The sequence below is a fragment of the Musca vetustissima genome, unplaced genomic scaffold (assembly GCF_032173495.1).
Source record: "Musca vetustissima isolate MV318-11 ecotype Yass unplaced genomic scaffold, APGP_CSIRO_Mvet_v1 utg12493, whole genome shotgun sequence".
Lineage (NCBI taxonomy): Eukaryota > Metazoa > Arthropoda > Insecta > Diptera > Muscidae > Musca > Musca vetustissima.
In genome coordinates, this window is record NW_026887141.1 from 56,771 (window position 1) to 83,104 (window position 26,334).

At 34.5% G+C, this 26,334-nt stretch overlaps 2 protein-coding genes across 2 annotated transcripts; both read right to left on the reverse strand.

Annotated features, from left to right (window-relative positions):
- Positions 1-997: 997 nt before the first annotated feature.
- On the reverse strand, positions 998-17,584 carry LOC133334738 (protein peste). The gene is made up of 7 exons (XM_061543065.1): positions 17,421-17,584; positions 4,923-5,231; positions 3,953-4,162; positions 3,575-3,878; positions 3,059-3,338; positions 1,070-1,315; positions 998-1,022 (listed from the first exon to the last, which is right to left on the reverse strand). Exons 1-7 carry the CDS (start codon positions 17,544-17,546, stop codon positions 998-1,000), a joined length of 1,500 nt encoding a protein of 499 aa, XP_061399049.1. The 5' UTR covers positions 17,547-17,584.
- Positions 8,711-9,679, reverse strand: LOC133334741 (uncharacterized). Its single transcript, XM_061543068.1, has one exon. It carries the CDS (start codon positions 9,565-9,567, stop codon positions 8,824-8,826), a length of 744 nt encoding a protein of 247 aa, XP_061399052.1. The 5' UTR covers positions 9,568-9,679; the 3' UTR covers positions 8,711-8,823.
- Positions 17,585-26,334: the final 8,750 nt, after the last annotated feature.

A 26,334-nucleotide genomic window follows, 5' to 3' on the forward strand; every position in this document is an offset into this window, starting at 1 on the left:
GTTGGTATTTTGAAAAGAAATTTTCCATCCTTTGAAATTTTTGATTTTGGTTTTAAAATTTCTGTAGCCCAGTGTTAATCATTTAAATGGAAGTGTGTATGTGACAAATGTTGTCTTAAATTTAAATATATATTAAATCGTTGTTATTGTAATTATTTTTTTTCTAATAATAAAGCTTGCTTTTTAGGACAGAATCTACTAACGAGACACTATTTTTTTATTGCCGTTTTAAAAATTCCTAGACAATGACTTTGAACTGGTTCTCGTTGTTCTAAATGCAAATGTCATGCCGTAATTAAATTTAAATTTTTGTTTTTGCAAATTATTTCAAATAATTCTTTAATGAATTAAATTTTTAATACAATATTTACATTTTCTTTTTTAAAAAAATATATAGCACAAAAATATTTTTTAAATTAAAAAATAAATTTTTTACAGCCAAAAGGGGGAGCAAAGTGGGGAACTTGGAGAAGAAAACATTTTTTTATGTGGGATTTGAAAACTAGCCTCGAATTTTTATAATTTAACAAAAAAAAATAATTTTCCGGGATTTTACAAAATTGTTTGGGGATTTAAAAAAGTTCACCACTTATGCCAAAGGGGGGACAAAATGGGGAACTTAGTGAAGACTGTTAAATATTTTTATGTGGGATTTGAAAACTAGCCTCGAATTTTGATAATTTTCAAAAAAAACAATATTTTTTGGATTTGACAAAAAATTCTTGGGGATTTTAAAAATTCACCAGGGTAAATTTTTTTTTTTTGGTAATTCCAAAAGTTCCCCACTTTATGCTCCCCCCATTTTATTATTATTATTACAATTACTATAACTCTACAATTGCTTGCTATCTAACACGATATCACATCGGTTGAGTTGTGCTGCGATGAGGCATTACTGCTAACAGCGCTTAGCAGACCCTCAGTTTGTGAGCTATGCGTACGCAATAAACTTACACCGCCGGGATTACGTTCCAACAACGATACCCTCTCTTTATGTCTATTGGTGGCACTGCCACCAGTGGCTGATGTTATATTAACACTTGTTCTTCCTTTAGTCGACCCCGTTGACGGTTTTGAAAATGAACGCTGCAGAATATTTTTACCCTTTGGATCTTGACACAGTAGGGTTACGAATTTCGTTGGATACCAACAAATCATAATGATACCCAAGGCAAAGAGGACACCTGTGATCAATTGGCCAATTAACACGATCATTGGCACCAAGGCTATGTCGGAGGCAATTTCTGGTGTAACGCGTACCCGTTCCTCCGCCCACATTAATGGTATAAATGTGCGTGGTACATTGTGATAGGGTCTGCAATAGAAGAGAAAAAAGGTTTAGTGTTTAAATTGAATAAAAATAATAATAAATTTGAAATAAATAAAAATGTTGTTAAGTTCGGTAGGTCCGAACTTTCAAGGGGGCGAACCTAAAATATATATTTTATAGCAGGACTATGTCATGTTATATTTTAGGTAGGGAAATTGTACACCCAATGAACACCTACATTATAAAATTATATTCATCTCTGTTGAAACAAAATCTCCATATTACCGAATATTGGGCGGTACGGTTATATGGGACCTACTCCGAAATTGAAGGCAATATTGATAATTTTTGGTAAGGTGATTTTATACCTATTGAGAAACTTATATACCAACTTACAGCCAATTCGGTTGAAGAACAAACCCAGGCTCCCGCCATTACCGAAATTTGGTAGGTACCTTTATATGGAGGCAAAAAGTGATCCAAAGTTGATAATTTTTGGCAGGGAGGTTTACTACCTTATGAGAACCCAAAAGACCAAATTACAGCCATTTCGGTTGTACAACATGCTCAAACTCCCCAAAATTCGGAAATTTTGATGGTATTATTATATGGGGACTATCCTAAAAAGTGGGCGAATGTTGATAATTTTTGGTAGGGAGATTTGCTACGCTATGAGAACCCAAAATACTAAATTACAAGCTATTTGATTGAAACACATGCTCAAGCTCCCTAAAATATCGGCATTTTGGATATGTTGTTATATGGTGGCTATTGTAAAAAGTGGGCCAATGTTTACAATTTTTGGTAGACTGATTTGCTGGCCCATGAGAAGTCAAAATGCCAAATTACAGCCAATTCGATTGAAAAACATGCCCAAGCTCCCCAAAATTGGGGGTGCCGTCATATGGGGGCTACCGCAAAAAGTGGACCAATGTTGATCATTTTTCGTAGGAAGGATTTATTCTCTTTGAGAATTCAAATTACCAAATTACAGCCAATTCGTTTGAAAAAAAGTGGCCAAGCTACCAAAGTTCGGATATTTGGGGGCTACCCTTAATAGAGTTACAATACTTGTAATTTTTCTTAAGAAGATTTGCTACCCTAATGGTAACATAAAATACCAAATTACAGTCATTTCGGTTGAAAAAAAACTTCCCAAACCCCCTTAAATTCCGAAATTTGAGAGGTACCGTTACCTTGAAAAGTGGACCAATATTGTTAATTTTTGGTATAGAGATTATCTGCCTATCGAGAATCCAAAATACCAAATTACAGTCAATTCGGTTGAAAAACATACCTGAACTCTCTAAAATATCGAAATTTTGGGGGTTCGTTATATGGGAGCTATCCCAAAATATGATTCGTTATTGATAATTTTGTATACCAAGTTTTCGTACCCTATGAGAACTCAGAATACACAATTACAATCAATTCGGTTGTAAAACGTCCTCAAGCTCCCTACAATACTGAAATGTTGGGTATGCCGTTATATGGCGGAACAATTTGCTAAATTTCGAAAACCCAAAACCCAATTCGAGTTCGATTGGAAAATGCGGCTTTAAAACCTTCAACATGGGGCTACATCAAAATGTGGACCGATCCTATATTCAAAATGTTCAAGCTCTTTCGAAAATATAACAAAATCTATCATGATTTCAAAATCGTTCATCGAATCTCATTCCGCTAAAAATATATATGGGCTCTTCCACGAACTCGAAGTGACCAAATTTGATCGAGTTTATAAAAATGTTCAATATTGGATAAAATATCCTACCCCCAGTTACTTACCTTATTCCCGCCACAGGTTCCATTAAATAATTCGCCTGGAAGCCACCACCCACATCCATGGGTACACCGGCATTTGGTTCCAGTGTCATAAAGAATTCATGTTTTTCTTTTTCCGGCTTCAAGCCCTCAATGGCTTCCAAATAGACGGGATCAGCCTTATAGAAATGTGGATAGGACATATAAATCGAAGAGTTGTATTTACAAGGGGCTATACTAAAGACCCCGGAGGCTTCACATTTATTGTTGACACAAAAGCAACGATTCTCAGGGTAGAGGGTGCCTTAAAAAAGTTGAAAGATACACTTTATTATATAGTCAAATGGGAAGAATGGTTTTTAGGAAGCTAGGTCGAAATTTAGAGAGGTTTTTAATTATTCGTATTAGGAAATTTTATTTTTTCAGCTGTTAGGACAAAGTTTTTCAAACTTCGGTGCGGCTCTCCACCATATAATAATTTTGAATAATTAGAACTTCTACATTTCCATCCGATCTTCCAAACTAGTTCCACAAACTTACCATTATCCACAGACCGTTCAGTTCCACTGTATTTGTACGCCGTAACACCGTGAATATTAACAGTCTCCGTATAATCCAAGGGCACCGCCCTACATACATTCGGCACGAACATCCATACCGAATCTCGAGGTGTTAAATTGGGTGGGAAAAATTCACCCATTGAACCTTTGACTTGACCACATTCACCAGGAAAGACACCATTGTGTGTTCTATAGTTCCAGCTATAGATTTGACCCATTTTGGAAATATCATCGGCACCGGTGTAAATATTAAAGTGACCATCATAGGTGGAACTGCCATTGCGCTATAAGGGATTGGGAGATGATACAAAATAGACGTCAGAAATTTCTTTTTGATCATAGCGGTCTTTAGACTTACCGTATACATCCATCCTATCCGATCATAGGGTACCTCAACTTCTTTAACAAATTTCGCCACGAATCCACCAATTGTCACCAGAGGGTCTTTGTAACCCTGGAAAATCCATTCGTTGGCGGTTTTTGTTATTGCCACCTGGCGGCTGCTTAGGGTCATGGCGAGAATGCCTTTTTGGAAGCCATTGGCATCTTTGGCTCGCAGAGCGGTTGACTAAAGGAGAAGAGGGAATATAATATTAAAGTTTAATAAAAAAGTATTTTTAAAAATATCTTTAAAAAAATTCTCAAAAAAATCTTGAAAAAATATTTTCAAAAAAAACTTGAAAAAATATTTTCAAAAAAAATATTGAAAAAATATTTTCAAAAAATTTTTGAAAAAAATTTTCAGTGGTGTTGGCGGGTTATTTGGGATACCATTTGTATTTTTTATAAAAACAACGAACTGGGATTAAGCCTGACTATTTTGAAAAAAATATTTTCAAAACATCTTAAAAAAAATATTCCAAAAAAAAAGTTGGAAAAATATTTTCAAAAAATTGTGAATTTTTTTTCAAAAATTTTTGAAATTTATTTTTATCAAAAAATTTAAAATTTTTTTTTCAAAAATTTTTGAAATTTATTTTTATCAAAAAATTTAATTTTTTTTTTTAAATTTCCACGCTAATACAGTTCTCCAAAAATATATTAAAAAAATTTTGAAAAAAATATTTTTTAAAAAAATTAAAAAAAAATATTTTTAAAAAATTTTGGAAAAAGTATTTTTCAAAACAAAAAAAAAAAAAATGAAAAAAATCTATTTTTAAAAAATGTATATTCTTATTCAATTCTCGAAAAGTATTTGAAAAAATCTTGAAAAACTATTTTTTAAAAAATCCACGCATATCCAAATCTTGAAAAAAATTATTTTTAAAAAATGCCTTTTCAAAAAATTTTGTTTTATTTTTTGAAAATTTCGTAAAAAAAATACTCACATGAGCCACTGTATCCACCGTGGTTACAATGTCATCCAACGTGCCATTACTAGCCTCCGCATCAAATTGAAATGTGGCCTTCTTACGAAACGACACGGAATAATTACTTGGATGCCATACGATATCCACTTTATCGGGTGTTTCACGAAAACGATATGGTCCCAATTGTTCGAATCGTGGTTTTCTCGGCGATCCAACATAAAAATCTTCGGGATTTGTCCAATTGAATAGATACACATCGAAATCGAGCGGTAACGGTGATACCTTCCAACCGCTATAGGTTGGCGAGGTGGGGCTCAATGCCATTTCCTGTAGAAAAAAGAGATAAAGTAGATAAGAATTGGTTTATGTCATTGTTGAATACAGATAAAAAATTATTGTAAAGTGAAAAAATTGCGGAATCATTGGGAAAAATCCCCCGTCAAGAAGGCGAGGATGAGTCATGTTTTTTGGTTTATTTATTTATTTATTTTTGTTTAAATCAGGTTACCATTATCTTCAGAGGTTATTGTCTCATTCTTTATATACGTAATCAATTGAAAAATAATTATGTTATTGTATTGGGACAGAAAAAGCAATAATTTCTTCAAAATCTCAGATAATTTTGACGACCTCTCAGAATACAAAATACCAAATTACAGCGAATTCGGTTGTAGAACATTACCAAGCTCCCCATAATATCGATTCATTTTTGCATCACATTTGCATCTCGTATGACCTTTTCCAGCAGGATGTTAAAAAGATGACACCACAAACTGTCACCTTGTCTGGAAACCTCGTTCGGTATGAAGGTCTCCGATAGGTCCTTTCCGACGTTAACTGCTGACCTTGTGCCCAGACATGGCTTTAAACACCTTTGAGCTGATTGGGCTGTCGAATGCGGATTTATATTCAACGAATAGTTTGAATGTGTCCATGTTTTGTTCGTGGGTCTGGTCAATGGTGGATTTATCAGGTCTGAATCCACATTGGTATGGTCCAATAATGTTATTGGTCATTGGCTTCAATCCTTCACACGGCATGCTCGATAGCTCGATGCGATGAGAAGGAGACTTATTCCTCAATAGTTGGCAAATATCGCCTTGTCTCCTTTTTTTTGCACCGAACACAAGATGCTGAGGTTACAACCATTGGGCAGGCATTCATCTAGCCAAATTGTATTAATCAGCTGGTGCATGCTCTTGATTAGCATCTGACCACCGGTTTTGTATAGTTCGGCTGGTAATTTTTTATTCTTCAGCCGATTAATTGCTATTCTGACCTCATCTTGGCTAGGTGGTATATAATCTATACCGTAATTTCTTATTGGTTCTGCAGTATCTTCTTCGCCGTTACGATTTGATGCAAGAAGCTCCTTCCAGATCCTCAACACGCTGTCTGTATTTGACACCAGGTTTCTTCCTCATCTCTACAAGAGGATGTGCCTGCACCATAGCTATCGGCTTGGTGCAGGTGTGTATTTCTTCTTATTCTCCTTAATCTGGTTCTGCTTCTAACTCCAAGTTCAGGAAGACTGCGAACTGTATCAGTTGAGTCCAAAGAGAAAATGGGGTTAGGTGAGTGGGTTTGGCTGGGGTGTTGAATGGGTGTAGCGTGTCATGTGGTCCATTACCACATGCCGGGCAGATATTATCGCCCTCTCCATCAATTCGTACCCAATATGAATTAAGGCGACTACACCATACTGGTCTTAATTGTGCCAAGACCACTCTAGTTTGTCGAGGTAGCTGCTGCTCTTCTGCAGCTATCGTAAGCGGGTGATCACCGATATTCTGGAATTGTATCCCTAACTGCATCCGTGTAAATACGATTCAATTCTGCTTGATAGGCCTAGAGGCTCCCTTTTGTGCCTTTGGACCTCTCTCCGGATCATGAAGATTTTTCCTGACATGCCTAGGTGGTGGGTGCCTATCCATTAGGTAACAATTTGGATGTCTACTTCTATAACACCCAAGCAGGTATTGCATCGACAAGATCTTGTTGTATTGACGCACAGGAAGGATCTTCGTCTCCACATGTAAGTGGTCTATTGGAGTCATGAGAAGACACCCTGTAGCAGTCCTCAGGGCAGCATTCTGGCAGGATTGAAGACTTTTCCACTGCGTTGCACTGACGTTAACGGACCACACCGCATATTTTACCACAGACCGGTCTATTGCTGTGTATGTTGTTAACAAGGTTTCTTTGTCAGCTCCCCAAGTGCTGCCGGCTAGCGACTTGAGTACCTTGTTTCTGCTCCATGCCTTATCTCAAATAGCTGTGACATGCGCGGACGACTTATAAAGACTATCGAATGTGATCCCTAGAATCTTGGCTTAATTGGTGGTCAAAATTGTGGACTCCTCGACCTGCACATTCAAAGATAGACGCATCTCCGCTACCAATGTGGTAAACAGTGTGGCCGTTGACTTAGTAGCGGATATTTCCATATTCGACCGGAAAAAGTCTGCAACATCGACGAGAGCAAGTGTTTTACTCGTTGGTAAAATTTCCGGGCTTTATTATGACTCCTGTACATCTCGACACTCCTGATCGTACCATGGGTTTCTTGATGGTGGGAGTGGACAATAGATTTCAAATAATCCGTCAATACTACTGTGATTTAGTGAAAATAATATAATTCCACAAAATTAACAATTATGTTTTACACAATTTTGTTAAAAGACGTCATGGAAAAAATGGAACAAAATAAAATAAAGGTGATGATAATTGAATAAACGTCGATGATAATGGTTGTCATTATCATTATTTTGGCTTTTATGTTACAAGAAAGTGCAGACACAAATACACACGCACACACACAAAATTGATAATGACCGACATAAAGATAATTTCAATAACAAAGGCAAATGAAAAATAAATTACTTTTTTGAATTTTTTGCAATTGAATTCAATTCAGCCACCTGTTCAATCGAAAAGGCCCACTATAAAAATTGCTATTTTATTATTTCTTTATTGATAAAATGAAAAAAAAAACTATCTGTCAAGTAGTTTAAAGCCAGTGGCGTACAAAAAGTTAAGACCTTCTCCTATCAAAAATTCATCAATCAAATGACCGTAAGAAGTTGGCCAAAAATCTGAAAAAAAGACATTGATTTTGAACACTTGTTCAGCTATTTTATTTGGCACAAAATGAAAACAAAACAAAAAATACGTATTAACTGATAACTGATATCCGCCAGACTGAGCATATGACTTCAATTGCCATCGCACTACACTAGCTTACAGGGGGATTTATTTTTAATAGCATAAACAAAATCAGGTCTAGATTTAAGGTAGAGGTGTTAAGAGCCTGCAAAAATGAAAAAAATTTAATTACGATCATTTTCTTTTCTTTCTTGTAAACTATCGAAGAAAATAGTAAAACTGAATACATTTTTGCAATTCTGTAGCAGACATATTTTCCAGAATTTTAAACCTCGAAATATCTTATCGCAAATAATAGATGTGATACAACTAAAGAGTGATTTGTTAAGAGCTTGATAACTTTTTTTTTAAAACGCATAAAATTTGCAAAATCTCATCGGTTCTTTATGTGAAACGTTAGATTGGTCCATGACATTTACTTTTTGAAGATAATTTCATTTAAATGTTGACCGCGGCTGCGTCTTAGGTGGTCCATTCGGAAAGTCCAATTTTGGGCAACTTTTTCGAGCATTTCGGCCGGAATAGCCCGAATTTTTTCGGAAATGTTGTCTTCCAAAGCTGGAATAGTTGCTGGCTTATTTCTGTGGACTTTAGACTTGACGTAGCCCCACAAAAAATAGTCTAAAGGCGTCAATCATGATCTTGGTGGCCAACTTATCGGTCCATTTCTTGAGATGAATTGTTCTCCGAAGTTTTCCCTCAAAATGGCCATAGAATCGCGAGCTGTGTGGCATGTAGCGCCATCTTGTTGAAATCACATGTCAACCAAGTTCAGTTCTTCCATTTTTGGCAACAAAAAGTTTGTTAGCATCGAACGATAGCGATCGCCATTCACCGTAACGTTGCGTCCAACAGCATCTTTGAAAAAATACGGTCCAATGATTCCACCAGCGTACAAACCACACCAATCAGTGCATTTTTCGGGATGCATGTGCAGTTCTTGAACGGCTTCTGGTTGCTCTTCACTCCAAATGTGGCAATTTTGCTTATTTACGTAGCCATTCAACCAGAAATGAGCCTCATCGCTGAATAAAATTTGTCGATAAAAAAGCGGATTATCTGCCAACTTTTCTAGGGCCCACTCATTGAAAATTTGACGTTGTGGCAGACCGTTCGGCTTCAGTTCTTGCACGAGCTGTATTTTATACGGTTTTACACCAAGATCTTTGCGTAAAATCTTCCATGTGGTCGAATAACACAAACCCAATTGCTGCGAACGGCGACGAATCGACATTTCACGGTCTGCAGCAACACTCTCAGAAACAGACGCAATATTCTCTTCTGTACGCACTGTACGCATTCGTGTGGTTGGTTTAATGTCCAATAAAGTAAACTGAGTGCGAAACTTGGTCACAATCGCATTAATTGTTTGCTCACTTGGTCGATTATGTAGACCATAAATCGGACGTAAAGCGCGAAACACATTTCGAACCGAACACTGATTTTGGTAATAAAATTCAATGATTTGCAAGCGTTGCTCGTTAGTAAGTCTATTCATGATGAAATGTCAAAGCATACTGAGCATCTTTCTCTTTGACACCATGTCTGAAATCCCACGTGATCTGTCAAATACTAATGCATGAAAATCCTAACCCCAAAAAAATCACCCTTTACTTGGAGGTATTTTGTCCTCAATAAGAAAATATTACTTCCTTATTTTTTTATTTTAAATAATTTTGAAATTTTCTATCTTTATAAATGAGTTTTATATTTATAAATATATCCCAGAATTGGATCATATACTACATATTTATACGTCATTTCTAATAGTAGTAAAAATAAATAAAAAAATGATTTGTTTTGTCTCCAGTGACACATGACACACATACTACACACTTTTTTTAGATCTCCAGATAAGGCGATTAATAGCTTGGATTAGCAGTGAATCATAAGAAGTTTTATGCTGATAACACTATGCGACAATGTTTAATAACAACATACATTTTGGTACTCTCCACCACAAGTTGCTGGTGATGTCATTCCGTTTGTAGTGCCTCGAAATAATTTGGAAAATACATATGCGAATTTTATAATAGCAATATTAGATGGCAATACTTCAAAATCAACATAACAGCCAATCAGAAGTTGGCATTCCTGTTAATCATTTTTACTCGGACAAATTTTTCGAGTAAAAAGTTTACAAAGAGAACGCCATTTTGTTTTGTGTTCTCTTAAATATGGTTCAATGTTTTGCCAGTTTTGTGGGTTCAGGAACGGTTTTCGAGTAAAAACTTACAATACTTCTAAAATTTAATATATACTTTTAGGATCTGAAACGGAACTATAATTTGGTATATTGAATTTGTGGTTAATAAAAACTTCTTTCCAGAAAATATTTCATATAGGCTAATGTTTTGAAATATCCCACACACAAATGCCTCACGGTATGTTGAAATTCCTACCCTAGTTTTCCAACCTGAGTGTCTATAATTTGAAACATTAGAGCTTAAACACATCACATAATGCAATAACGGGTGGAGATTATTTAATATTCAGACCTAATAAAGCTACCGACTGATGAAAGGCATTTTGAATGCCCACTAACTGGTAGAGGGTAAACCAGTTCGAACACACCGAACTTAGTGACTTTTTTATTTGTTTTATAGTGGGCAATAAAAATACTAAGCAAAGGCTATATAGAAATTCTGATCATCGAATATTTTAACAGAATAAGAACATGTTCCATATAGGTCCTCTTTTTATCATATCCCGAATTATTTGCATAGTCATGGATTTATATAATTCGATGGACTATAATTAATAATTGTTTTTGGGCTGGAGACTCCACTGCGAGGTCGAAATATTATACTGAAAAAATGGCTAAAGAGAAAGGGGATGTAAGTCAACTCATTTGAAGTAGGAGATTTTGTAGTGATTCCGAACGTGAACACCACTGTAGGGGTAAACAGGAAATTATTGCCTAAATTCAAAGGGACCCTATGTTATTCACAAGGTTTTGTCGAACGATCGATACGTTATAAAAGATATAGTGTATCATAGGGAATTTTCGTAATTAGTAGAAGCATACAATATAAGACGTGATAAAACCGATGAATCTGGTAGTCCTCCTGGCAGAAAAATGTCAATGTAGGTCCATTTATTGACAGATTTTCGGTTTTTCCAATAAATGTGGAATTTGAGGCTCTCAAAGGATATAAATCTGCTTAAAAATATTCAACGTAGGTTCATTTATTGACATAGCCCATGAGACGAGAATGTTGGTAGATGGAAGGTCCTTGATTCTCTAACTTATAGGACAAAAATTTGCCCTTCGAATTTTCCAAGGAAGAATGTCCTTTGTCCTTTCAGGAAATTTTCATTATAGATTACGTCATATTAGCCATATTGCAAATGAGGGTATATACACCTTGCTGCGACAAAAATGTGTCTCATCGATATATTGCTTTAAGACACAATGTTTCTTTGGACCACATCTGTTTCAGACAATTTTGAGTCGACTTACAAATGTCCGTTCGGCCGTCTGGCTGTTATGCACTATAACTCTCAAAGGGAGTAATCAATTTGATTCAAATTTTGTACATTGTAATATTTCTTCCAAATATAGTTAACGTTTGAAGATGGATCCACTCCTTCTCGTCTCTCCCCCACAAAATGGTCATCATTTAAACCAAACCTATTATATTTACTATGGCTAGATCACATCCAAAGATGGAACCCACTGGTCCACTCGTTCAGGTACCTCCACCACAAAGGATCAACATTTTCGAAATTTATAAATCCAATGTCTGATTTGAACCAAAACAACCTATTATCATTACCCAGCCTAGATCAAGCACGAAGGTGGGACCCGTCGGCCTGATATTGGATTTATAATATTTATAAATCCAATATCAGGCGAATTGAATATAGGATTGGAATCAAATTTTGCACAACCAATTTTTTTTACCAAACCCCCACTAAATTCAAAGGTGGGACCCGTCGGCCCTCTCCTTCTGGTCAAAGGGTCAATATTTTATAAACTTGTAAATTTAATTTTGTTCGAATTGAATAACTGATTTGATCAACAAAACTTATATCGAAAAAATAAAAGCCGAAGACTCCCGCTAACCGTACTACATCTGTCGGCAACACAGACTGGCACTGTTTTTCGTTTGTTTTTTATTTCGGGTTTTCAAGCGATAAAAACTCTCTAGAAAATGCTGAATGTACGTTGAAGTTTTTACATGGCCCGCATGATATTAATCCCGACCGATTTTAAGCCCGTTAACCCGGATTTCAATCCATGTGACTATGATGGTTATTAGTGCTCAGGTCCATAATGCATAAGGGAACTGCTCGAACACAAGAATAACCAGTAAAGAAAGTAGTAAAGTCGGACTGGGCCGACTATATGATACCCTTCACCTCTATGGGTATATTAAACAGGACTATTAACATGAAATTGGATGAAATAAAATATGTGATATTTATCTAAATGTGAATCTACCTAGATTTATCCATAAACATGTCATTCTTTTTTTACAATGGGACAAAAGTATGTAAATCGACTTCAAACAAATATAAATAGGTCATCCGTTGGGCTATGTCTGTACTTCTAGAAACTACGTTCTTGATTGTACGTTGTGCAAAATTTGATGTCAATCTGACTAACATGAGGAGTTTGATGCCCAATTTACTTAAAATCGGGCGAAAATATATATGGAAGCTATATCCAAATATGAACCGATTTCAACGAAACTTGAAATACTAAATTCAGTACGTTTTGTTCCTATCAGCCTATTGGTTCCTTGGTGAGCCAATAACTTAAAATCAATCTATAATATAGCATTTCCACATTAAATGAACCCTTTTCCAAATTAAATGAAACCTTTTCCAAATTAAATGAAACCTTTTCCAAATTAAATGAAACCTTTTCCAAATTAAATGAAACCTTTTCCAAATTAAATGAAACCTTTTCCAATTGAAATGAAACCTTTTACAAATAGAATGAAACTTTTTCCAAATTAAATGAAACCTTTATTCTTATCCAAGGAAATATAATATTTCCAGTAATTTTAAATCAATATTTGAAAATTAAAAAAGAATATTACCAACTATAGTTGTATGGCTATGTAATTAACATAAATATTCTTTAATTCGGTGTGATTTTATTTTATATCTTTACTAAATAAAACTAACAGCCTGTTTATGTATTTCGAAAGAAAGGTTTCTTTCGCTTTCAATCCGAAAGAAAATCAATTTTGGTTTATATAAAAACTGTTTACAGGCAAAAGAAGTCGAACGATAAGCAACTCGAAAGAACCCGTAAACGTATACTTTTTCTCTAAAAAGTTGGGTTCGAATGAGAATGTCAAATTCCTTCGAACGAGAATGTCAAATTCACTCACTTGCTTTATAGCTATCGAATCAATTGCAAAATCGCGAACTATGTACCAAAATTTCAAGGACTTTCACACAACACAGTCTCTAAACAAAATAAAAATTTTTGGAACATGTTTTATAGGTATCGTTTGGGTTTTTTATTCATGTTTTTGTAAAATAAAATTGTACACAATTCTCACAAATACTGAAAATTTCCATTTGACATTTTTTTATATTCAAATGTGTGATTGTATTTGTGTAGTTTGTTCTCATTTCCCATTTGACTCTCATTTATTGAACATTGTTGTAAAACTTTACATTTAATTTAGTAGTTTTTCGAATGGTATACGTAACGGCAAACGAACGATAGCTTTCGAAATACATGAACGCTTTTTTAAACGAAAGTGAGTGAGTTATTTTCTTTCGCAATGATTTTCGTTCGAAATAGAAAAACAGGCTGTAAAAAAATAGTAATACAAACTGGGGTATTTCTTGACATTTATTGACAAGGTAACTGATTATCTTAATGAAGAGGTTCCCGACTTGCATGTCCATAACGTAGTTAGAATTAACTTGTCGAGTAAGCTGTTGAATACTTCGCTCGATTACATCAACAATGTTATGTTCCATTGAAACGTCACACAGCTCAGCTCTTGTACATAATTTTATTTTTAAAAATGCTTTTTCGATTGGATTTACCATTGGAGTATAAGTCGGTAAGAATTTAAGGTTGCATCTTTTGGATTCGATCAAAGTTTTTTATGTCATGTCGCTTGTGTATTTGAGCGTTATCCACTATCAAGAACGAATTTTCCAACTCTGGATTGATTTCCTCCAAAAGACTTTCTATAAATAATTTAAATCTGTCTGCATTGACACTGGAATCAGAAATGATTGTGTGATTGGGGTATCCCCAATATTCATTGATCGTTATTGGAGTATCCATTTTGTAAAGTCTTGAGCATATTTTTGTCTCAAGCCTAATGTTCTGGAGTCATTCATTCGTTCTATTTCACTAGAGGCCATCTGCAACGTAATTTTTAATTTCCGTAATCCATTTTCTATGGAGCTTGTGGAAATATTTATATCATTTTCTCTCAACAGTTTAGTTTTTATGGCTTTGAGGGTAATTTAAGGTTGACTTTCTATAACGCGATCAGACTTAAAACTTGTGGTGTCAAAAATTTAGTTATATTTCCTCCACGCTTATTTTCCTTCCAGAATTTTTTTTGTATCTTCTTATTAATGCTTGTGCTGAATTTATTTTTATGCAGGTTAAATTTGCAGTCTCGGAAATTGTTCTACACTCTTCATACAATTTACATAATAAAAATTGCATGTCTTATATTATTTTGTTATACTGACCCAAATTGTTTCGGGGTCTTGTAGATGTAGCTTCGGTAGGTTCTGGAGCATTTCCATTTGCAATACTTGGCGAGGTTATAGATTCTCCTTCAGATTCCCTATTATCAGAGGTTCCCGAGCTAAAATCAGGTTAGCTCATAATTATTTAATTGTGTATGGCTACCTATACAAAACACTACTAAATGAATGACTCCACAACATTAGGCTTGAGACAAAAATATGCTCAAGACTTTACAAAATGGATACTCCAATAACGATCAATGAATATTGGGGATACCCCAATCACACAATCATTTCTGATTCCAGTGTCAATGCAGACAGATTTAAATTATTTATAGAAAGTCTTTTGGAGGAAATCAATCCAGAGCTGGAAAATTCGTTCTTGATAGTGGATAACGCTCAAATACACAAGCGACATGACATAAAAAACTTTGATCGAATCCAAAAGATGCAACCTTAAATTCTTACCGACTTATACTCCAATGGTAAATCCAATCGAAAAAGCATTTTTAAAAATAAAATTATGTACAAGAGCTGAGCTGTGTGACGTTTCAATGGAACATAACATTGTTGATGTAATCGAGCGAAGTATTCAACAGCTTACTCGACAAGTTAATTCTAACTACGTTATGGACATGCAAGTCGGAAACCTCTTCATTAAGATAATCAGTTACCTTGTCAATAAATGTCAAGAAATACCCCAGTTCGTATTACTATTTTTTTAGTTTTATTTAGTAAAGTTATTAAATGAAATCACACCGAATTAAAGAATATTTATTTTAATTACATAGCCATACAACTATATTTGTTAATATTCTTTGATTTAATTTTCAAATATTGGTTTAAAATTACTGCAAATATTATATTTCCTTAGATAAGAATAAAGGTTTCATTTAATTTGGAAAAAGTTTCATTCTATTTGTAAAAGGTTTCATTTCAATTGGAAAAGGGTTCATTTAATTTGGAAAAGGTTTCATTTAATTTGGAAAAGGTTTCATTTAATTTGGAAAAGGTTTCATTTAATTTGGAAAAGGTTTCATTTAATTTGGAAAAGGGTTCATTTAATTTGTAAAAGGTTTCATTTAATGTGGAAATGCTATATAAGGGAGCTATATCTAAATCTCAACCGATTTTCACGAAACTTGGCGCACATCATTCTGGAGAAAATTCAGTACGCTATGCTAAATTTCGTGCAAATCGAAGGATATATAGGGACTTTGGTGCACCATTAACATGAAATCAGACGAAACAAAATATGGGAGATATTTATATAAATCTGGATCAATTTTCTTGGCCAAATTTCGTGCAAATCGAAGGATATATAGGGACGTTGGTGCACCATTTACATGAAATCGGACGAAACAATATATGGAAGCTATATCTCAATCTGGACCGATTTTCACGAAACTTGGCAGACATAATTCTAGGCTCAATTCAGTACGTTATACACAAATTTCGTGCAAATCGACAGATATATAGGGTCTTTGGTGCACCATTTACCATAAATCGGACGAAAATATATAGGGGAGCTATATCTAAGTCTGAACCGATTTTTCCCAATTTCAATAGGGTTAGTCCAAACAAATGAGCTGTGCCAAATTTCATCCAAATCGGATTATAAATGCGACCTGTAATTTGTTTACAATTTAACACGAACAGACGGACATGCATAAATCGACTCAGAAAGTGATTCTGTGCATATTCTCAAAAGGAACCTATGGGTCTATCTCGTTTCCTTTTGTCTGTTACAAACATATGCACAAAGACATAATACCCTGGACCACAGTGTGGTGAAGGGTATACAAATAGGTATAGTTTGTAGTAGAGACATTTATAAATGAGGCTGGCGAGCCATTGAATTTAATTTTCTGTTTAACCATGGTTCCCAGCCGCCTCTTGTATTTACAAAGTCATTATCAGACCCAAGGTGGAACTTGGTTCTTGCACTAAAATGACTATGACCCATGGCATTGGAAAACATTTATGTAGAGACAGTTAGAAAAAATAGTTAGACTTTAATTGGCAATTAATCTGTCTGACATCTAAAATCCAAAAAAAAAAATATGAACCTTCAACCCTCAGATCAATTTAGTTATTGTTATAATTACTTTTAATTTTTTTATTGTTATAATTACTTTTAATTTTTATGACATGACTGAACACGTTTAAATCGTTAGCAACAAAAAAGATACCCTTTGTCACATAATATTGTGAATTTTTATGGACCCTTAAAAAAGTTCATTGTACTGCAAAATTTTGTTCAAATTTGTTTGTTTGTTTATTTTATTTTGCGCAATACCTTTTTGCTGTTTTAATTTCGTTCTTCATCATTTTCATTACACTTCAGTGTTCTAAATACCAGCACTGACTGACACTAAGACTAAACAGTTCGGAAACAAAAAACTTGGTTATCATCAAATTTTTTTCTTTCTAAATTTCACCAGCGACCGATCAGAGATTAGATAAAGGTAAAGCAACAATAAATGGAAACCTCAAAAAAATCACAATAAAATTCTTGAAAAATTAAAACAAATGACAAGTTGTTTTCCAACACTTTGTACACATTTTGCACATAATCCACATCTTGTTCTGCTTTTTGTGTGTTATGTTTTCCACTTGACATTCACTTGGCTGCTTTTTTCCCCCAACCACTAATTCACTTACCTTTCCACGCATTTCCGTAAACATTGCTATCCAATTGACATACAAATAAACACCGGCCAGGATCGACAGAAAACCGATGCCGACAATTAGGAACCGTTTGATGCAAATGCATTGCTGCGAAGTCATAACGCGGCGGCAGGAACCCGGTAAACCGGAAACTTTAACGAAAAGTACAACAACGTATTGTACAAACTACCAAACGTCGTAACGCGTCGTTTAAATGTTTTTGTTTTTATTATTTTTTTCTGAGTTGGTCGTTCAGAACCCGATGGCCCAACCTTGAAAGTTGTCAACAGTTTGCCAAAATGACTTGAGCAACGATCTGTTTTTGTTTTGTATTCGACGACGACGGTGATTTTTGTTCTCCGCTCCTTTGCTCTCTCTCTCTCGCACACACTCAGCTAACTGTTTTTTTATCAATGAATAACCGCAAAAAATTGGGGAGAACGACATATCCAAGGAATTGGGGGAGAGTTGATATTTTTTTGCCCACCATTTGATTTTATGTGAGATCGAGGAAAGTTAAAAAAACATGAAAAGAGAAGAGAGAGAGAGAAAATAAATAAACAAATGGGCAAAACAATTGCAAAAGAAAATAATTAGAAGAGTGTATTACAGCTGTTATATTAACAGGTGGTTAACAGATAATACAAACAACTTAACATTAGTAAATAATATAAATAAATATTACAAAAAATAAATAAATAATAAAAAAATTAACAAGTATATTCGGTTGAACCGATATTTTTATTGCCAACAAAAAATCAAACAAAATACGTCAAAAGAGAGTCATCTCATGAACGATCAACAAATCAACAAAGCCAATTATTGGTGGGGAAAAGTGTCAATATATGTAAACATAGTACCGATACAAAGGTCCTAACCTAAGTGTCTTGAATTGATATTTCGTTAGAAAGACAATTTACAAAGATACCAGTTTTATACCCTTCACCACACTGTGTTACAGGGTATTATATCTTTGTGCATATGTTTGTAACAGGAAAAAGGAAACGAGATAGACACATGGTTAAATATAGCTCCCATATATATCTTCGTCTGATTTAAGGTAAATGGTGCACCAAAGTCCCTATATATGTTTCGATTTACACGAAATTTGGCACAGCGCAATTATTTAGGTCTAAAATGAGGTGTGTTAAGTTTTCTGAAAATCGATTAAGATTTAGATATAGCTCCCATATATATCTTCGTCCGATTTAAGGTAAATGGTGCACCAAAGTCCCTATATATCTTTTGATTTGCACGAAATTTGGCACAGCATACTTAATTAAGCCTAGAATGGTGTGTGCTAAGTTTCATAAAAATCGGTTCAGATTTATATATAGCTCCCATATAAATTTTCGTCCGATTTAAGGTAAATGGCGCACTAATGTCCCTAAATATCTTTCGATTTGCACGAAATTTGGCACAGCGTACTGAATTAAGCCTAGAATGATGTGTGCTAAGTTTCGTGAAAATCGGTTCAGATTTAGATAAAACTCCCGTATATATTTTCGTCCGATTTAAGGAAAATGGTGTAACAAAGTCTCTCACCAAAGTCCCTATATATCTTTCGATTTGCACGAAATTTGGCACAGCGTAATGAATTAGGTCTAGAATGATGTGTGTTTAGTTTGGTGAAAATCGGTTCAGATTTATATATAACTCCCATATATATTTTCGTCCGATTTAAGGTAAATTGTGCACGAAACACACTATATTTCTTTTGCATTGTACGAAATTTGGCACAGCCTTCTGAATTAAGATTAGAGTGATGTGTGTTAAGTTTCGTGAAAATCGGTTCAGATTTAGATATAGCTCCCATATATATTTTCGTACGATTTAATGTAAATGATGTACCAAAGTCCTTTATATCTTTCGATTTCCACAAAATTTGGCATGGTGTACTGAATTAAGCCTAGAATGATGTGGTTTAAGATTCGTGTAAATCTGTTCAGATTTAAATATAGCTCCTATATATTTTTTCTTCCAATTTTATGTAAATTGTGCACTAAAGACCCAAAGTTTGTCCGATGATCACACAATTTTGTACAATGAACTGTAGGTAATATAAATTAATCTCTGGCAAGTCTCATTGAAATTGGTTCAGATTTAGATATAGTAGCTACACCAAACTCATCATGTTTATCAGATGTTTATCCAAATAATCAACGGGTGTCCTTCGATTGATATTTGCTTTAAATTGATTTACATAATTTTTTCCGACCAAATGAAAAATGTAGTATAGTTTGCAGAAAGGCATGTTTATGGAACCAATTCCACTTTACTGGTCTTCAAAAATGCAACGTCTGTTAGAATTCATCTGTTGAATATACCCAAAGTGGTGAAGGGTATCATATAGTCGGCCCCGTCCGACTTTACTACTTCCTTTACTGGTTTTAATTGTCATTTTCAATGAACGCTTTTTTAAGATTTTCAAGAAGAGTTTTTTAATGTAGATGGAATATTTAAATTTTTTTTAATATTCCCGGCTATCGATTTGTCTTAATTTTGGCAAATTGTTGTTTCCAATATTTCTTTTTTAAACAAATGCCACTGGATTTCTTAAAATCATCTTCTAAGAAATCATAAATCAATTTTGAACACTAATTTAATTTAATTACATTTATTTATATGCAGCTTTTGAATCCAAATCGTTTAAAAGACCATTAATTATATTCATAAAGGAGACAATTCTCAATGACTTGAAATGTTTACACTTATATTTGCCATGACAATTTATTTGCAACATTAGGCATTTATTTGTACATTATTATCACCATTTTTGTGATCTCTGACTGCAACCTGTTCTCACTTGTTCCATGAACTTTATTGAACTTGAATCGGAATTACTTTTTCGGATGCTGATGCAAACCGGTTGAGCTTGATTTTTATTCAATTAAATGTGTATAAAAACATTTTTGTGGTTCCGTAAAAAGTATTTATTTTATTAAAAAGGTAATGCGCATCACCTTGAAATGTTGATTACAATTTCACAATTAATTTTGATTGATATAAAACTTATATATTTTAAATAATAATGATAAAATATTTATCTATTTGATTTTGACACATCTCTATTGGTTGGTCGATCGATCGGTATATGGGCCCATATTATGACGATGACGTGTGTAATTTCATTCAAATTCATTCTCTTCTTTACACTTATCTAATTGAGAATATAAATTTACAATAAATATTGAAATGCTTTTGTTTAAATACAATGCTATATCGTATAAGAAAATTAAAATACAAAAAAAAAACAAATAAACAGTTCATAACAAAAGATCATTTAGTGGCTTGCTTGTTATTGAAAAACAAAAAGTGTAACATTAGGGTGGATGGGAAAATGTTTGAAACATTTTACTATTTAAAAAATTGTAAATTGTAAAGGGAGAGATTCGAAAATGAAAAATTGCAAAATTTTAATGATCTGTCAGATCTCTTAATTGCATCTTCAACAAAACATATATTTGTAAACCCCACCCACCCTAATATTCACATCACACCCGCATATCACGCCACAAATTCCTTTCATTTACACGGTGTTTTATGTTTTTTTCTCTCGCACAATTCATAACAAAAATCCGTCATTATATGAAGATGAAGAAAATAATATTTTTTTGTAAGTAAAAAAATTTAAATCAAGAAAGAATTTATTTCAATTGAAATTTAAGTCGTAGAGAATTTGATACGCATAATACCACTACCCACACCCGGTCTGTCGAGTCGGCACAAAAGTCTTCTGACAAAGCTGTTGTATTCCAATTTGCGAACAACACAACTTCCTTGTAAGCAAAAACATCCAGATTTTATGTGTGACCGATGTATGGTTGGATGAATGTGTGCTGCTCTGGGTGCTGGCTGGCTTAGTGGCTGCCGGTCTAGCTGTCAATTGATCGTATGACTTTGTATTTTTTTATTTTTAATAGCAAATATAAAATATATGATGAAATTAAGCAAATAAAATAATTTGATTGCATTTGTGTGTGAGCATGAATCAAAACTGAATTAACCAATGGGAAAAATGTGGAGGATTTGTGGTTTTGTTGTACAATTGAAAATTTTTATTAAATAATTGTCACTTTCTATTGTAGGTTTTGGTTTCGGATGTTATTAAAGTAATTTACAAAAGACCAGGACAGTGGAGTCGAACCTTGCTTGCTTAGCTGGCTTGTGACAGAACTTTCGTTCCATGAGCCGAGCTTAAAAAAAATTTCTGGGCGCGTCGGTCTTTTGTGCAGTTTTTCCAATTTGAAAGACCATATTCGGCAATGTTGTCTTCCACTCGGTCTTTCCATCTTATTCGTGGCCTTCCCCTTCTGCGTGAACCATCTAACCATTATATGCATTCTGGGCTGGGGCATCTTCATCCATTCTCACAACATGACCTAGCTAACGAAGTAGCTGCTGCTCAATACGTCTAACAATGTCGATGTCCGATAGTAGCTGGTATAACTTATGGTTCATTCGACGGCGATATTCACCGTCAAGGCAGATCGGCCCATAGATCTTTCGGAGAAATTTTCTCTCAAACACTCCAAGAGCTGCCTCATCTGCTTGCGCAAGTATCCATGCTTCAGATCCATATAACAGCACGGGTAGTATCAGCGTCTTGTAGAGTGTGAGTTTGGTCTGGCGGGAGGTGGCCTTGCTTTTGAGTTGTTTGCTGTTGGCCATCACTATCCTTCTCCGAATTTCAAAACTGATGTCATTCGTTTTGTTTATGGCGGTGCCAAGGTATATAGGTATTTGGTGTACAAAGTGCCATTTCTGTTCACTTTTGCCTCTCGAATGACCTTTTCCAGCAGGATGTTAAAAAGGTCACACGACAAACTGTCACCTTGTCTGAATCCTCGTTCGGTATTAAAGGGCTCCGAGAGGTCCTTTCCGACTTTAACTGCTGATTTTGTGCCAGTTAAAGTTATCCTGCAGACATGGCTTTATAGACCTCTGAACGGATGGGGCTGTCGAATGCGGCCTTATAGTCGACAAATAGGTGGAATGTGTCGATGTGTTTTTCGTGGGTTTTTTTCCTAGGATTTGGCGCATAGTAAAAATTTGTTCAATGGTGGATTTACCAGGTCTGAAGCCGCGTTGGTATGGTCCAATAATATCATTGACCATTGGCTTCAGTCGTTCACACAGTACGCTGGATAGCACTTTATATGCGATAGGAAGGAGATTTATTCCTCTATAGTAGGCACATATCGTCTTGTCTCCTTTTTTTGTGCACGGGACACATGATGCTGAGGTTCCAATCATTGGGCATGCTTTCCTCTAGCCAAATTGTACTATTCAGCTGGTGCATGCTCCTTACCAGCATCTGACTACCAGTCTTGAATAGTCCGGCTTGTAACCCATCGGTACCTGCTGCTTTATTATTCTTCAGCCAATTGACTCTATAGCATCATCTATTATTGGTTCTGGGATATCCTCTTCACCGCTGCTAATTGATACCAGAGGTTTTTCAAAATGCTCCTTCCAGATCCTCAGCACACTGTCTGTATTTGTCTTCTTCTCTACAGAAGGATGTGCCTGCACCAAAGTTTTCGGTTCGGTGTTTTCCCCGTTGGTAAAATTTTCTGACTTCATTCTAAATCTCGATTTGCTCACGTTCACGTTTTTCTTGTTCTTTTTTCTGAAAATACGTTTCTCCCCTCTCCTTTTCTCCGATAGTTCTCTCTCCCATTGCTTCCCTCTGCAGGGTTGCCCTATATGCTGCGACACTCCTGATATATATTATTATCGGGACAAGGGGTGCTTTCGAGTCGAACCAATATGGGATGAACACCGACTCATACTTCTAGACCCTTATCGTATTTGGGTAACCGAAAATTATAATGCTGATCGTAAATTATTTCCTGGTAGAATATTTTAAACTTTTGTCGTAGGGTTCCGATGATATATATAAGAAATCCGCCATATGTAGAAAACGATTTCATAACTCATTTCCTCAAAATCTTTACAATCGGTTGAATTTTTGAGAAGAAAACAATTTCGCACAAATTCAAATTTGTCATTAAAAGAATTTCGTCGTAAAACATTTACATCCAAATCAAAAAAAATGGAAATAACTAATTACAAGTGGTTGTTGTTAATTTATTGTCGTTATGAGATGTAAATATCATCTCAGAAATATGACATACGCCCGAGCAATTGTGAGCTGCCATTTGTGGTCGTTGAATAACTAACGCCTACTTAGCTCCGCAGTTTCTCATTGTCATAATTTGCTTCTACGTTTACTAAGATGTGTAAATTAATACGACATCCAGTGTTCGGTGGCGTTTCAGATATGCATAATTGTACTAAAGAATAAGCAGAGTTGCCATACAGAATTTATGTTGGGAAAATATTAAAAAAAAAAATCCACGCCTATGGTTATGGCTTCAAAAAAATTGTTTTTAAACCCAAGCCTTTTGACAGACCTCTAAAACATATTTAAAAAATCCACGCCTATTGACAGACATTCAAAATATTTTGAAAAAAATCCTTAGAAAAAAATGTTTAAAACCACTTTGCCTCTTGGTAGAGCTAGGAAAAATATTTTTTCAAAAATACATGCTTTTTGATAGGTTTTAATTTTTCAATATCACCTCAATATTCCCTTTATTTAAGTGCTGATATCATAATTATCTCATGACAACCCTGCTAAACACTGGACACGTTTAACAATTAAACTTGTCGTCGTAATATGCCAAGTCTACGGCAGCTAAATGCAATTGCCTCCTTACCCTACACATCAACCCCTCCAACCGACAATTTCACCATATGTCTCACAATAATAAAAAATAAAAAACCCTTATCAGTGGGCTGTAAATTTGTTTGCAAAAAAAAAATTGCAAAACCTTTTTTATTGAGTGTTTTTGTTTAAATTTTTTGCTGCCCACCATAAACGTGTTTCCGATTAAAACAAAATTCAAAATTACGCTTTTTTATAAACAAATTTTAAAAAGTTTGCTTCTATTTATCTTGCAATTTGTGAGAATGCATTTCAATACAAATTATTACTTATTTTCAAACATCTTAATTGGTTAGTGCCAATCTATAATCGTTCAATTTCATCAAATCAATTTGTTGGTGTCATGTCAAGTGCATGATGCCAAATGAAATAAATTTGTATTAATACAGTGCAACATGGGCATACAGTAGCTGGTGAAAGTATTATTACGAGTAGATAAAAAATATTATATTTTTAATGTTCAATAGGTTCATATGAGCCTATAGAAATTTCTTCCAGCCACTAGAGTTGTGAGGAATGAAGTAGTTCAAAGGAATTGTTCTGCAAAAGGAATGATCGGTACTAGGTACGTTCCTTTGCTTCATCTAGTTTCTTTTTCTCCCGTCATTCATTTCTACTCTCGTTCGTCTAGTTCTAGACCTTTCAGCCATATTGACCGAATTAACTAACTTGTACCAATGAAAGATTGAATTAAAATGAACTATCGAACTAAATGAATGACCTAGTTCCGTTGGTTTGCGAATCGAAACGCTTCAAGAACGAAAATGCCCTACCACAAATTAGGCGTTACTTTGACAAAGACAAAACGTTATAGTCCTATATCCAGTATTTTGATGTAAATTTAGAATTCTTTTTATACCCTCCCCCATATGGTGGTATTATTCGGTATTTGAGGATTTTGGCTACAATTTTCAATCGAATTGGCTCATATTTTTGGTGCTCTTCCGAAATAGTATTCCAGAATTCAGGGAAGATATTCCATTATTAGGTATTTTCAAGAATTGGATCAATTTTGATATTTTGGATATCCATTGCATGTCAAATCGTCATACCTGAAATGATCGAAGCCGATCCAAGTATTGCTATAGCCTATATATTACGGTACCCTTAATTTTCTACGTATATAGGATTTACTTTGGACAAAATCTTTTTCAGACAATTTTGTGTCGATTTACAAATGATCGTATGTCTGTCTAGATGAATGGTGCGCACAATAACTTTCGAAGAGAGTAATAAATTTCATGGAAACTTTTTACATCGTAATATTTCTTCCTAACTTTGTTCAAATTCGAAAATGTGGATTATCGGTCCCCTCCTTCTGGTACCTCCCACACAAAATGGTTAGAATTTACTGAAAAATAACTTTTCAATATCATCCTAACGGATTATCCAATTTGAACCAAACTTTGCACAACAAATTATCGTTACCAAACCGACATCAAGTCCGAAAATTGAGACACATTGGTACCTCGCCCACAAAAGTCAATCTTTTATAAACTTGCAAATTTAATTTAAAGCAAATTGAATATCCGTTTTGATCAACATCAAATCCGAAGCCTCTTTAATGAAAACATATACCTTAGAGGAATCGAATAATAAAATCTGTATGTAATTCCCAAGACCATAGAATACATATCTATCGGCGACATACTGTATATTTAGTTCTCATAATAAATATCAGTTCACGGTTTTGTATAGGCCCCATTTCTCCTGCAGAAATTTAAGGTGGCATAGCCTTAACCCTTTCAGTGTTAAAGAAAAATGTTGTTGGAATAAAAATCTAAAATTTTGTATTTAAAATCATATAAAGGGACATAGTTTAGAAAAAATAGCAATTGTCATTTTAACCCTCGGCCAGTTTCGTCTATTTTTCTGCAAAAACAAAAACATCAATAGTAACGGTACGTAGGATAACCGAAAGATCGAAGAAAGAGAGTACTTTTAAATGTCGAATATATTCGATAAAAACACTGAAAGGGTTAATATGAGTGTCCCGATTGATATTACGTATTTTGAATGTCCTCATGAAGAAAGTTATAAAAAGTTCGGGCCAGCCGAAGATTTTATTTGTTTACATATTCGATATATGAACAACATATATTTCAAGGTATGACCATAGGCCTTTATTTTTATGCCCTTCACCACACTGTGGTACAAAGGTATTGTCTTTGTGCA

Bases quoted from the DNA above. Each gene is read 5' to 3' on its own strand.
- LOC133334738 (XM_061543065.1), bottom strand. From the start codon at position 17,546: ATGACTTCGCAGCAATGCATTTGCATCAAACGGTTCCTAATTGTCGGC. The intron at 5,232-17,420 runs GTAAGTGAATTA...TTTTTTCTACAG, and splicing joins TTACGGAAATGCGTGGAAAG to GAAATGGCATTGAGCCCCAC. The intron at 3,339-3,574 runs GTAAGTTTGTGG...AACTTTTTTAAG, and splicing joins TGAACGGTCTGTGGATAATG to GCACCCTCTACCCTGAGAAT.
- LOC133334741 (XM_061543068.1), bottom strand. From the start codon at position 9,567: ATGAATAGACTTACTAACGAGCAACGCTTGCAAATCATTGAATTTTAT.